The sequence below is a fragment of the Vitis riparia genome, chromosome 17, assembly GCF_004353265.1.
Source record: "Vitis riparia cultivar Riparia Gloire de Montpellier isolate 1030 chromosome 17, EGFV_Vit.rip_1.0, whole genome shotgun sequence".
NCBI classification, from domain to species: domain Eukaryota; kingdom Viridiplantae; phylum Streptophyta; class Magnoliopsida; order Vitales; family Vitaceae; genus Vitis; species Vitis riparia.
Window position 1 is genome coordinate 17,851,669 of NC_048447.1, and position 13,630 is coordinate 17,865,298.

The 13,630-nt window shown below is 36.8% G+C and overlaps 1 protein-coding gene across 2 annotated transcripts; it reads right to left on the reverse strand.

Moving 5' to 3' along the window:
- Positions 1-230: 230 nt before the first annotated feature.
- Positions 231-13,240, reverse strand: LOC117934402. Of its 2 annotated transcripts, none has more exons than XM_034856060.1 (3): positions 12,961-13,240; positions 1,400-1,974; positions 231-653 (listed from the first exon to the last, which is right to left on the reverse strand). In XM_034856060.1, exons 1-3 carry the CDS (start codon positions 13,120-13,122, stop codon positions 581-583), a joined length of 810 nt encoding a protein of 269 aa, XP_034711951.1. In that variant the 5' UTR covers positions 13,123-13,240; the 3' UTR covers positions 231-580. The 2 variants fall into 2 exon arrangements, with proteins under 2 accessions (XP_034711951.1, XP_034711952.1); XM_034856061.1 differs by lacking the exon at positions 231-653 and adding an exon at positions 752-938 and having other exon boundaries at positions 12,961-13,239.
- Positions 13,241-13,630: the final 390 nt, after the last annotated feature.

Here is a 13,630-nt window from a genome sequence, read left to right on the forward strand (position 1 = left end):
ACCCCTGTCCCCATAATCGGAGTAAATGGAACTTTTTCTTCAAATCAGCCCACACCCCATTTGCTTTTCCTCCTCTTCTTATCCTTTTTTTTCCTCCCCATTATGGGCAGTGCAGATTTTGTCACATTGAATAATGAATTGCAAGTTCTTTACTTATTTTATTTATCTTTTCTTCTGCGGTTTGGGGTTTTGTTGAACTAAATGTTGTTAAAGAGGAAATACCAAGATAGTTTATGAGTTCTATGAATGATTTGGAAATGATTGGCAATGTTAGGCATACATATCATCCACTGGAAGAGAACAGGTGGGAATGGAGGAGAAATTAGTAGTTTCAGAATTTTTTACAATGGTATCTTTCAGAAATGGAAGCCATGGACTTGTGTGGCTGAAGGGAGATGAAAAAAACAAAAAAAAACCCAGAGCTGAAAGCTTGAAGACAGCATTCTCTGACAAGCATAAACAGACAAGGCAGCTTTCTGCAGACTTGTCTGATCCCGGAATGCTTGCAGAGGGCGAAAGCGACAACATTTTGGCTCGGGGCCCAAGCTTACAGAAACTGGGACATTTGATTCAAGAGCAATCAATCAACGAAAATTGGGATGCTGCCTGTAAGTAGAGGGCAAAAGAGCTGAGAGTCCTCAAAAATGTTTTCCCTGAGAATGAAGAACAAAGACTAAGATACAGCAAGGTAATATGGAACCACTGAATGGACAAACTGAGATGAAGCAAGCAGCCCCAGAAATATTAAAACCTGAATGACTAGAACCTTGAGATAACAATGCCTTGTATACAGCAGCAAGCTTGAACTATGGTGACCCATTGACTCTAATCATTCTATTTCATGAAAATCCTTCATTGAAAAGTTACTAGTCTATTTTCAAGAGTACAGTCTGGAGTCTCTGGACTATGGTTGTATATCTAAATTAAGGAGCAATTAACTGTAGGATGCAAGATAAAATAAAGGAAATGTTAGAATGATAAATATTTGGAAAAGGGGAAATCAATACAGTTCTCATAAAACATGAACTAATAATTATACAAATCTCTAATATATGAATTCAAGAATTAGATGACTTGCCAATCTAATAGCTCATTGTTGCATGGGCATTCGGGAAAACATTTCTTTCTTTTGAAAAGCATAAACAATTCCTTGATCTTTGCCCTCAAAAGCAAGAAAAGTATTTCTAAAATGTTCACGTCTTCTTACAATTTAAATACAAACAAGGTTTAAAAAAAGGGAAAGCGCACACACTAGTGGATGAATGCCAAAAGACAATTTTTAGGCTAGAAGGAGTTCAGGAAGGAACCTACAAAACCTAATTCATACACAAAAATTTCCATTTAGATTCTAACTAAAGTTCACCAAACGATGAATGCATTAGTTTTCAACAGCACTTACGCTGATCGACTGACTGACCCATTTTCTTCTGACCCATTTTCTTTGGCTTGCACTTCCTCTTCGATTGAGTGGCTATGAAGATGCCTTGTGAAACTGGTAGTTGTGTCCAGGAAATAGAGCATAAATGACATTATGCAGCAGCAGACAAACATGGGTATAGGCCCAAAAATCCAGAGGAAGAGAGGGAATGACAAGTAGAATGCTCTCAATCCAAGGGACCAAAAAATGCTTCCTCGATCCAAGTTTCTCGCAACATACTCAATAGAATCTCTTTTGCCCATTGATGTAGGCAAAGTAACCAAGAAGCTGACATGGGCATAGTATCTGATAGACTGCACATTGCAAAGAAAGGCAACAAGGAAGCACAGCAAGATAGAAAAGTATTTGATTGAAGAGACAAGGGAAGTCTTATTTCCATAAACTAATACTGATGCTGTGCTGCTAGACTTGGAGGTGCTGCTCACAAAAACACTGATCAGTGAACTAAGAGTGATGGCAGTTGTTGCCAAAAGTGTAGCCGCCATGATGTTGTTGCGTATAGTTTGAACTGCCAAAACACCATTCTTCAGGGGATCCTAAAATTAACATAATGGAGTTATCACTAGAAACTGAAATTTTTACTTGTAATTGAGTGTTAAGGAGAATTCTTGAAAAAGTATACCACTTTGAAAATGAATTATCCTAGATAGTAACTATAGAAAGCCTAGATAGCCAGTAACTCAATAATTAAAGTATGAAATGCGTCAGAGAAACAGGGATTATCCTGTTGGCAAAAAAACTCAATCCAAGAAAGAAGTTGCACCTGTAACTAATGAAACCCTTAGCATATATTAGGTAATAGGTAATACCACTTCCATTATCACCATCACCACCATAGTTTGATCATATTAACTAACATGTCAAAGACAGACCCTACTGTTTTCATGGATCATTGTCACATGTGACTGGTAATGTTAATCAATGATTACTTCCCTTCAATGATAATAACAAAATCCACAAATTTTGTTTCTTTTTTTTTTTTTGGATTAAGTAAATCGCAATAGTATAAAGTGCCAAAAAGGGCACACCAAAGTACACATTGTGTATATAACCACTGCCAAAAAGGACAGGGAAAACAAAAATACTCCCTCCATTAATCCGACCCCAACCAATCAATAAAATCAACTAAGGACATAGTTGTATTTTCTATAAACAAATTAGTCCAAGATAACAAGCTACACAAAAACAAGAATTTCAGCCTTTGAATAGAGAGCTCCACATTCTCGAAAGATGTTTTATTTCTCTCTTTCCATATTGTCTAGAAGAGACAAAAAGGAGCTGCCCTCCAAACTTTTTTACGCTTTCTTCTAATAAAAGAGTCATGCCACCCTAAAAGGGTCTCTCTAACCATAGAATGGATCACCCAATATGCCCTGAACACAAAGAACAAGAGTTCCCACAACACCTTTGTCTTTCCACAATGCAAGAGGATATGATCAATTGACTACTCATGAGCATAACAAAAGAAGCATCTATTGGCTAAAGAGCAACCCCTCCTTCGTAATTGGTTTAAAGTCAAAACTTTCCCCCACATCACCTCCTAAGCAAAAAAGCTTGCCTTCAAAGGAACCCACACATTCCATGCTACACTAGATGGGAATGGTTCTACACTTACCGCCTCAAGGGTAGAATAGAGGGACTTAATAGGGGGGGCTTAACAGAGAAGTATCCACTCTTTGTCGCCGCCCAAAACACCTTGCCCTCCCTATCCACATCCACTGCCTTATCTTAAAGTCTTGACAAAAAGCACTCCATAGTCTCGATCTCCCTATCATTGAGAGGTCTAAAGAAGTTAGGAATCCAAACATCCTTCTCATTAGAATGCAATCATAAGTCTACCACCCAAGCCTCTTTAGAGCTAGTTAGGGTAAATAAGGAAGGGTACAAGACACATAAAGGCTCATCATCACACAATTTATGTTTCCAAAACTCCCACAAATTCCTTATGGCCTTCTATAACCCAACGCCAAAGCTACCCCTCACTTCCTTAGAGCACCAACCCCCTTTTATTTCCCCATATTTACCATTAATAATTTCTCTTCATAAGACATCCCTTTCTATAGCAAAGCATCAATTCCACTTGCAAATGAGAGCCTTATTTAGAGAGTGAAGGCGTCCAACTCCAAGTTGTCTAAGCAAACGATAGCCCACTTCACTAAATGAGGCTTACTCTCTAAAAACTCACCTCCCCAAAAAAAGTCTCTTTGAATTTTCTCCAACCTCCAACAAACTCTCCTCGGCATTCGAAGCAAAAACATAAAATAGATTGGCAAGCTAGCTAATGTACTCTTTACCAACGTTAACCTCCTTCCTTTAGAAATATATTGTCATTTCAACATTCCCAATCTCTTTCGGAACCTTTCTTCAACCCCATCCCAAGCCACCACAGAATTATGAAACAGCTCCTAGAGGGAGCCTCAAATAAGTGGTCGGGAGCACACCCACTTTGCAACCAACTTAGGAAGCCAACTCCTCCACATTCAACACCCTTCCAACCGAAATGAGCTCACTCTTAGCTAAGTTAATTTTCAAACCCGAAATGGCCTCAAACCACATAAGCAAGCAACTCAAGTAAGTCATTTAGTTAGGAGTGACCCCACAAAACACCAAAGTATCATCGACAAACAAAAGATGAGAAACCTCCAAGCCCTCTCCATTTCTATCAAATAAAGAACACTAGTATTGTAAATTTTTCTAAGTAAATAACAAAACATCATAATTTGGTCACAATGACATGTGCAACAACGCCAGTATTGTAAGAAAGAATATGTAAGATGGAATAAAAGATGAATATTGAGCACCCACATATCATGATTAAGAAAGAAAATACCACCCTTTCCTTGTAAAGTTATAAAGCACAACCAATCATTCATAAAGCATATTCATGACCCACCAAACTTTTGGTGGCAATTGTATAAAATAATCCTCATTATTATTTGTTGCAATTGTATAAAGTTGCAAAAAAAAAAAAAAACCTACAACTTGAATCTAGTTGGTTAGTACCATTTGAATCCCTTATAATTATTTGTTGCTAAACCAAAAATTGGAAACTGAAAGATGTTATAAACTCCTAAATATTTCTTGTTATTAGCACCAACACTAGGGGTATAATTCTCTTCAAAACATTGTTATTGGCAGGTTGGCTACACTCAAAGTTTCAAACACATGGCCTCAAGTTGACATCCAACGCTTGAACCAATTGAGCTACATATTTGTGAAGGAAGAGCCCAAATGAAAGAAAGAAAAATAAATAAATTAAAGAGAAAAATAAATTATATGATAGAAGTACCAGAATATTATAAATGATGTTCATAGAGAACAATATTTTAAAATGAGTGGAAAAATGTGTATAGCCAAGAGATAACCCAAATATGATTATTTTCATCATCATAGAAAGATTATCCATAAGAAACATGACATAGGAGGGGATGTGCAATGGATAGAGCACGATTTAGGAACCTTTAAAGAGAACCCCTAAAAGGGTCAAGTTGTCAGAGGTGAAACTAAAAGAAATCACTTTCAAATCTCATGTAACTTGGTCAGTAAGGACTACAGTATTCTTCCGTACTTGGTTTTCTTGAATCTATTACGATAGAATCTTTTGTGCAAGGTGCTACTATTAGCTATTTACTGCTATAGTCCTTTGTTTTTCTTAGAGTCTTTTCTTCTTAACCCTTCTAGTGACTTTAAACTTAATATTGAATGCATACTTATAAAAAAAAGTTGACATAGTAAAGCAATGGCATAGTTAGACATTTATTTTTGGGAGGAAGGAAAGAGGAATATGATTCAAGAGTGGGGGTGAGGGGTTAGGGTTCATTTTTCTTTTCTCTACTAGCCCCCCACCCACCGCCACCACAAGGCACAAGGCGACTCTTACCCTATAGGAGAGTTGCCTAGAAAATTGAAGTAAAATGCATGAAGTGAGGACTTGCATCTAACGTATTCACCCACCACCACCACAAGGTACAAGGTGACTCTTACCCTGTAGGAGAGGATATTGCCTAGAAAATCAATGTAAAATGCATGAAGTGAGGACCTGCATCTAGAGTATGGTTTGGATATATAGTCCTACAAAAACGAAGAAATTTTTATAACAAAGCTCCAAGACCAACCATTTTTTATGTATAAAAATTAAGTGTAGTGCAAATGGATGAGTTTTGATACGATACCAAGAACAACCAAGTAAGAAATGAAACCATGTCAAGAAAAGCTAGAGGTGGAAGAAAAGACACGGTTGTTCAGTCAAGGTGAGAAACTAACAACAAAATCTTCTTGTTCTATTTGAAGAAAGGGTTGCTTTTAATACATTGGTAGATCATCAAGTTCAATTTGTCTAGAGTAATAAGGTTTTCTAAAAACTTAAGTTATTAGGATTTAGGCCTACAATGTACATCATGCTCTAACAAACCTACTATGCAGCTCCATATCTGCACATGAGAGGCAGAAACTGCAGTAGCAGCATATCATAATGGACATTAATGGACACAAAGAACACTAACATCTACTTGAGCCAGGAGCCTTTAAAGCATATAATTTATCCACATGATCATAATGGACTTGATTTGCCCAAGCTAGTTTCCAAACTTCACCCAACACTTCTAAGATGCATGATTGTCGTGTTCATAATGAGTGCAATATCTATCTCTTCCACCTCTACGGCATCCACAACCACACTAAGAAATAACTCATCTCCTGCGACCAGCAGGAGAAATTAGGGCAAGCTTCATGTGTGTTGTGGGCTGAAAAGAAGAAGCTTACTATAATCCCTCTCTAAAGGTCGGAATAGGCATTGTTGACTGTAGGCAGTTGCTGATCTGTTAAAATGTTATACTTGAAACTTTCATAATAGAATTAAGCCAAATAGGAATTTACTTTTCTTTGTCAACAAGGTACATCCATGCCATTTATTAGAGGATGATAGATATTGAGTTCCTCCCATAATCCTTCGAAATTCCCATAACACTCACTTAGTGCATCATCACCTTGTTGACATGAAAATATGGTTGAACACAAATAATAAATTCAGGATATATTTTAATCCTATGTAAACCTTTGTTTAAGTGCATTCCAGATTTTCTTTGTCATACTTAAAGACATTGTGGTAAAAGGAATATGAGGCTTCATACTGTTCCATGACTATAGTGTCTTCCTTTCACCATGAATCATAATCCTTTTGAGCATGTTAGAGAAGAAAAATCATGCAAGAATTTTAACTTCCCTCTGCGCTATCAAATGAATTTCAACTGCTTTTGACCAGAGAATGTAGTTTAAGTCATTAAGTTTAACATTAGTGACAGAGGTATTAGCTCCAGGCAGTGCAGAAGAAGCCACGATAGATAGAGAGATATCAGATTTAGGAAACACGGGGGATTGAAAACCAGAGATTTCAGCAACACCATATTAGCGGCAGCAGCAGCAGATGGCATTTCTAGATTTCCAGCGCAGGATGATGGAAAAAGGGTTAAGGATGGTGATTAACGTTTCTGAACCTGCTCTAATACCATGTTGAGTAAGCAACTTTCCTAAAAGCTTAATCTATTAGGATTTAGGCCCACAATGTAAATATTATACTCCAACAATTTGTTTGGCAAATTAATAAAAAATAGAAGAATGAAGGATAGAAGTTTCTCTTAACCGATCAACCCTCTACAAAATATTCTTATATACAAGTTAAAAGCATAATGTATTTTCTAACGCTCCTCTCAGGCAGCTAGTTGGTGTATAATTAACGTGGATTTGGGAGTAGGGGATGGGATGGTGGTTGTGAAAGCTTTGGTACAAAATCATAAGGTTGATTTGGTTTTTATATAAGAGACTAAATTGGAGGTGATTTTCTAATAGTTAGTAAGAAGTTTGGGAGCGAGCCATTCAATGCCAGGAGCTCAATGAGATATTGGTTATGTTTTAGAAATAAGGTTTTGGATTTCTTGGAGATGGAGGAGGGAACCTTTCCCCTGTCCTATAAGTTCAAAGACCAAGAGGATGGTTTCCTTTAAATGTTTTTTATAATGTATGGTATGTGGTGGGAGCAAAGAGAAGGGAACATTGGGAGAAGTTAGGGGCTATTAAGGGTCTATGGGTGTGTTCTTGCTGACTTTAGTGTGATTCAACCCCCTCATGAGCATAGCAATTGTGTTACAATGTCCTTAAAAGTAAGGGATTTTTCTAAGTTTATTGACATTTATAGTTTATAGGATAACCATTTGGTCAAAGATCATTGTACTTGGTGCGCAAGTTAAGATGAAAATTCTAAATCATGTTCAGACCACTTTCTCCTTTCTAGATTGTGAAGAGAGATTTTAGATGTATCTCGATGTGATCTACCTAGATAGATCTCAAAGCATTATCCTATCCTTCTTGATTGCACTAGTATTGGGAGAGAAAAAATCCTATCATATTTGAAATTATGTGGCTTAAGTAGACAATTTGGGAAGCTAGTTAAGAACTGAGGGAAAGTTATCAGTTTAAGGATTCCTCTAGTTTCATATTCTCGGATATTGGTAGTGTAATTGTTAGTAAGGCTTGTGCTTTGGATTATATTCATTTCTAGGATAACAAGGAGAGTTGGGGGGTGGGGGTGGTTGTGGGAGTGGAGGGAATGGGGGAGTAGAGGGGAGGAATCTTACAGGGAAAAGGTAAAATTTAAGAAGTTCAATTGACAAAATTCAAATTCTAGTTGATATGGAAGAGCCTTATGGCAATAGAAAACTTAGACTTTGTGGCTTAAAAGGGGGCATGAAAATGCCAAATTCATTCACAGAGTTGTTAATGCTCATAAGAGGAGTAACCTAATTAGTAAAGTAAGGGTGAATGGTGTGTGGCTTTAAGGGGCTTCAAAAATTAATGCAGTGATCACCGATTTTTTCAAGAGGTTGTATTTGGATTCAAGGGTTAGAAGGCTTAGTTATGATGGAATCTATTTTAAAGAGTTTGATTTGGTGTATGAAGTGAATTGGGAAGTGCTCTTTCTTGTCTCGGATGGGTGTAAAGCTCTAAGCCTTGATGGTTTTTCCGTGGCCTTCTAGTAGGAAATTGGAAACAATTCATCATGAAGTGATAAATTTTTTTGTTGAATTTCATGAGAAAGCATATTGAAAAAAGATCTTGAATGTTATATTAAGGATATTTTTTAATTTTATTTTTTTTTAATTGGCCCATTGGCCCATTAGCTAGAATTCTTAAGAAACCTAAAGCCAATAAGGTTATGTAGAAATGGAATAGCCATTCCTTAGAATATAAGGAATACCAAATAGTGGAATAGCTATTCCATTCCATCGCCTATACCAAACATACCCTTAAGTCTTTGTTCCCAACAAAAGAAAAGAGAAGAACATTAAGAATTTCCATCTCATTAGTTTGGCGAGGGCTTGTAGAGTCAAGTGCTGAAAAATAGATTGAGGAAAGTTTTGGGTGATGTTTGATGCTAAAAATGAATTTTTTAGAAGGGAGAAAGATTCTTAATGTGGTGCGTATCATATACAAAGTCATTGATTCTAGGTTGAAGAGTTAGGGAGTAAGGGTTGCTTAACAGTTAAATATCATGAAAATTTTCAACCATGTTAATTGGGATCTTTATGCTAGCTATAATGGAGAAAATAAGTTTTGATTAGAAATGCATTAGGTGGATAAAATTCTGCATCTATATAGTCTATTTCTCTAAGTTGGTTAATGGGTCTTTGATAGGCCTTTTTCCAAGCTCATGGGGTCTGAGAAAGACGGATTGTTTTTCCTCTGCTTTGCTTGTGTTAGTCATGGAAGCCTTAAGTTGTTTGTCTTGAAGAGGAGACTAGATAAGAGGTTTCAAAGCGGGGTGAGGGTGGAGAGTAGAGGAAGAGTGGATACTTCTCACTTGTTCTCCATGATGATTCTTGGTTTTTCTATGATGTGACTAATACACGATTGTTTCATGAGAACTAGGTTCTCTTTTATTTTGAAGTGATAACAGAGTTGACAATTAATTTAGAGAAGAGCAAATGTGGATTTACTTGTTTCAATCCATGGCTGTAAGTAGGGGAAGTTGTCTCCCATTTACTTGGACTTATTCTTGGGTGCTTCTTTCAAATTAGTAGTGACTTGGGGCTTAGTAGAAAAAAAAAATCTCAAAAAAGACTCAATTGGAAAAGACGATATCTATCAAAGAGAGCAGGTTTACTTTCATTAAAAGCTATCTGCTTCACCAATTTACCTTAGTTCGGTGTTTTTGATGCCACGAGTAGTAAGGATCGGGTTAGAGAAGATTTAACTGAGATTCTTGTGAGGGGCAGTAACTTTTAGAAAAAGATCCTCCTAGTTAAGTGGCCTACTATTTGCTCTGAAAAAGGAAGGAAAAGTCTCAGGATTAGAATTCTTTCTATTTCTAAAAAGGCTTTAATATGGAAGTGACTTTGGAGGTTTGTGATTGGGCAAAATCACGTGTGTGGCATAGTCACCCAAGATATGTTTTGGGAGGAAGAGAATAGTTAGACCTCTAAGGACAATAAGGAGGGGTATGAGATTGGCCTATGAAAGGCAATTAGAAAAGGGTGTGAAGCTCTTCATTAGAATAAGTTTGTTACAGTAGTAAACGATTGTTGCACAAATTTTAAGTTTGACATGTGGTGTGGGGAGCATCAATTGAAAGACCCTTTTTGAATACATTTAAAATGCTTTTGCAAAAACATGCTAGGGTGGTGGATCTTTGAAAAGATGGGTGATCTTGGTGATTGACTCACTAATCCCCTCTAGGTGATCTTGGTGGTTGCTCACTAATCCCCTCATTTTCATAGAGGCTTCCATGATATAGAGTTGGGGATGGTGAACACATTTCTCCAATCCATTGTTGTGAGAAAAGATCGTAAGAGATGGTCTGAATGTTAACAAAGTGTAATTCATTCCATAGCCTTTTGGACTTAATAAGGTCTTTTCTTTTTTCTTGCTAGGGAAATTTCGATTCCTTTGGTACCTCCTAAAATTAATTTCTTTGCTCTAGAGGCGTGACAGAGAAAATTCATATAAACACCAGCTTATGAAAACATTGGGGTGGAACGGTAGTTTTGTTCGGATAAGGACAAGAAGGCTGCTGAGTCTTGCTCCTTCGGGCATAATTTGATCCATTTGGAAGGAGACAGAAGAAATTTCAAAGCCAAGGAAAATCCAAAACTGCCAGTGAAGAACACCTTTTTTACAAGCTTTGTTTCTTAGCCATTAGCTTCATCAGATCTTAATGCTGGTTCTTTTTAGATTTTGTTGACGTGTTAGGCAGAAGATACCTTTGATCTGCTTTTCTTTTTCCCTTAGTGTGCTTATTACCGGTGTTTTTAGGTTGTACCCCCTTTCTGTTAGACGCTTTTAAAAAATCCTTTTTATTTTCCCATCAAGAAAAAAATAATAATAATAATAATAATAATTCCAGTTGTATGCTGACTCCTATTATGATGCTATCACAATATAAATTATAAGGCAACTAAATTTCCACCTTTATCTCCTTGAGAAAAATATCATAATACAAATTCATAGGCAACTAAACTTCCATGCCTAACTCCAAAAGAATTCTCAACCATAGGATTTCATGAAACCCAAGGATTACTGCTTGAAACTCACTTTCTGCACTTAATCTTCATATCACTGAATGTTCATCAGTTGGCCAAGTTACAAGGTTTCAACACATGGAGGTGTGATGCCAAGACAGATCTCTCATAGAATAAAAATCAGTCCACCCTGCATCTGCATAAGTTTCCACTCGCATATGGCAATGGCCATGCTTTGGTTGCATAACTCCCTCACCCGAACCAGACTTTAAAAACCACTAGATACTCAGCCTTGAGATGACAAGAAGTACAATAATGCATATCTGACTAATCACACTCATATTATAAGAATTATCAGGTCCAGTAAGAGATGTGTATCTCAACATTTCTATCAATATCAATTACATCCCTTGATTAGTAAAAGGAGTCTGCCTGCAGGTTGCCACCCTTAAACTCAAGTTTCTCTAAAACAAAAATACCTCAGCAAACCATGTTATTTCAATGCCAAGGAATTATGAGGGTTGTAAGTCCTCCAATTAAGTTTTCTTCCTGACTACTCCTTCAAAGATGAAATTTCAATTGGACCATTACCAGTCAGCACCATATTAAAAATCAACATGGTTGCTTCATGGGCTTCTTCTAGTAGCATACCATACTTTCTCCCCACTTTTAAACACTTTAAAACCTAAGGTAAACATGATATGCACTTCTTACTGAAGATCACCATGCAAGAAAGCATCCTTTACATCTAACTGAAAATATAAGCAATCCAGGCTCAGTACCAGAGATGATTGGACCTAAATCGAGTTCATCCTAGCAGTAGGAGCAAAGTTTTTCAATAATCAATGGCCCTAGCCTGTGGAAAGGCCTAAACTACCAATTTAGCTTTCTATCACTTTGTACGATTTAATCTATGTTTTACCATATCTTCTTTCAATAAACCAATTTTTCGCATAATAGCCCAGCTGTTAGAAGTTGGAATAATTTCAGATTTGTTTCCTACAAGAAAGAGAAGTCATCAAATCTCTAATGAAATCATGTTCTTCTTCGATGGCTTGTTAGGTTTCTCTGGGGAAAGGGGAAAGGGGAATGGGGAAGCAGGAACACTTAGGGAAAAGTTTGTAGATTATAAACTAAAAAGTTAGTCACAATTTGGGGCAATGTACTTTTAAAGACTGCTTAAGAAAGACAAAACCCCTAACAATAATTTGGAGCAGAGTATAATAGTCACCAAAAACTCAGGGCAGAGGCCTTCTCCCTAGCACCCTCTTGCCTGCCATTATAGCAACCCAAGCCTAAGTCATAAGATTCACAAATCACTCAACAGTACTGTGACAGGGCCCGGATGTGTCCAAGAGACCGTATAACTGCAAAGCACAAAGTTGCAACGAAGCAATGGGGTAAGGTGTTATTCAATTGCAAAACTTGTTACCCATTATATCTGGCAGTCTTCTGTAGTTCCATTAAAAAAATTAAAAATAAAAATAAAACAAAATTCTCTCTGGGTTGCCATGATTGGAGGCCCAGTGTTATCAAACAGCAAGAACTAATCTATTGTATTGTGGGTAGTTTCTGAATTCCTCTCCAACTTTCCTGGAAAATCTCATATACTACTGAAATCAAGAATGAATCAGCTAGAATATTCGAATTTCCACAAAAAAGATGGAGTTAAAGCAGCAGAATTTCCACAACAATGAGTAGCATCAGCAGCTAGTGAACCCAAACAAGTAGATCAGATAAAACAGGGACATAAGGTCTTCAATAAACAACCTTTGTTCCCTTTATTTTTCTCCAACTTTCTCTGCATCTTCCATAGATCAAGGAAACCAAGAAACCAGAAAACAGACTCACAAAAACAGCACCATGTTTTGCACACAGCTTACTAAACTAAAACAATTGAGATAACCAGGCTTCGAACAGCACCGTACGCTTTTCTTTTTCTTTTTTTGGGGAATTGTGAAGCAAATATGAGTTGGAATTTGAAAAAAAACGGGGAGAGAGAAGAGAACTTACAGCCATCAAGGAAAAGACCCATTGTCGGCGAGACTGAGCATTGATGCCGATGACAGTGCGGCTGGGAGAGCGGAGAATAGTGATGAAAAGCCATACGTGGTAAGCACCCATCACCGCCAGACCCAGCGGCACCACCACGTAATCCAGATGCTCCTCCTTCATGCTCTCTCTCTCTCTCTCTCTGTTTCACCTTCCCTCTCTCTCAATGATTTCTTTCAGCTTCACTTCCTGTCAATGATTTAGGCATTAGCCACTCCACTCCATAATTAAAGCAACAGTCAAGTCTGAGGTAGAGACAACCGGGCAAAGTAATGCCCACAGCTTTTTTTTTTTTTTTTTTTTTTATTCTCATTTTTGTTTCTTTATTTCCTTCAGTGGCGGGATACATATCGACTGTTTTTTTTTTAAAAAAAAAATTATTATTTTTTTAATTCTATATATTACATTTCTTAAATTAGTTTTATTGCCACATTATAATCCCCAAAAAAACAAATTAATATTTTAAAAGGATTCTGATTTTCTTCTCGATAGTTGACTCCTAGATTCCATCGCCCGTTTGGAACCCTTCTCAAAACAAATTTTTTATTCTTTAAAACAAAAAAATATTTTTTTAATGTTTTTTTACTTATAAAAAGAGACCTTTTAGTAATTAATTTTTGAAAATATTTTA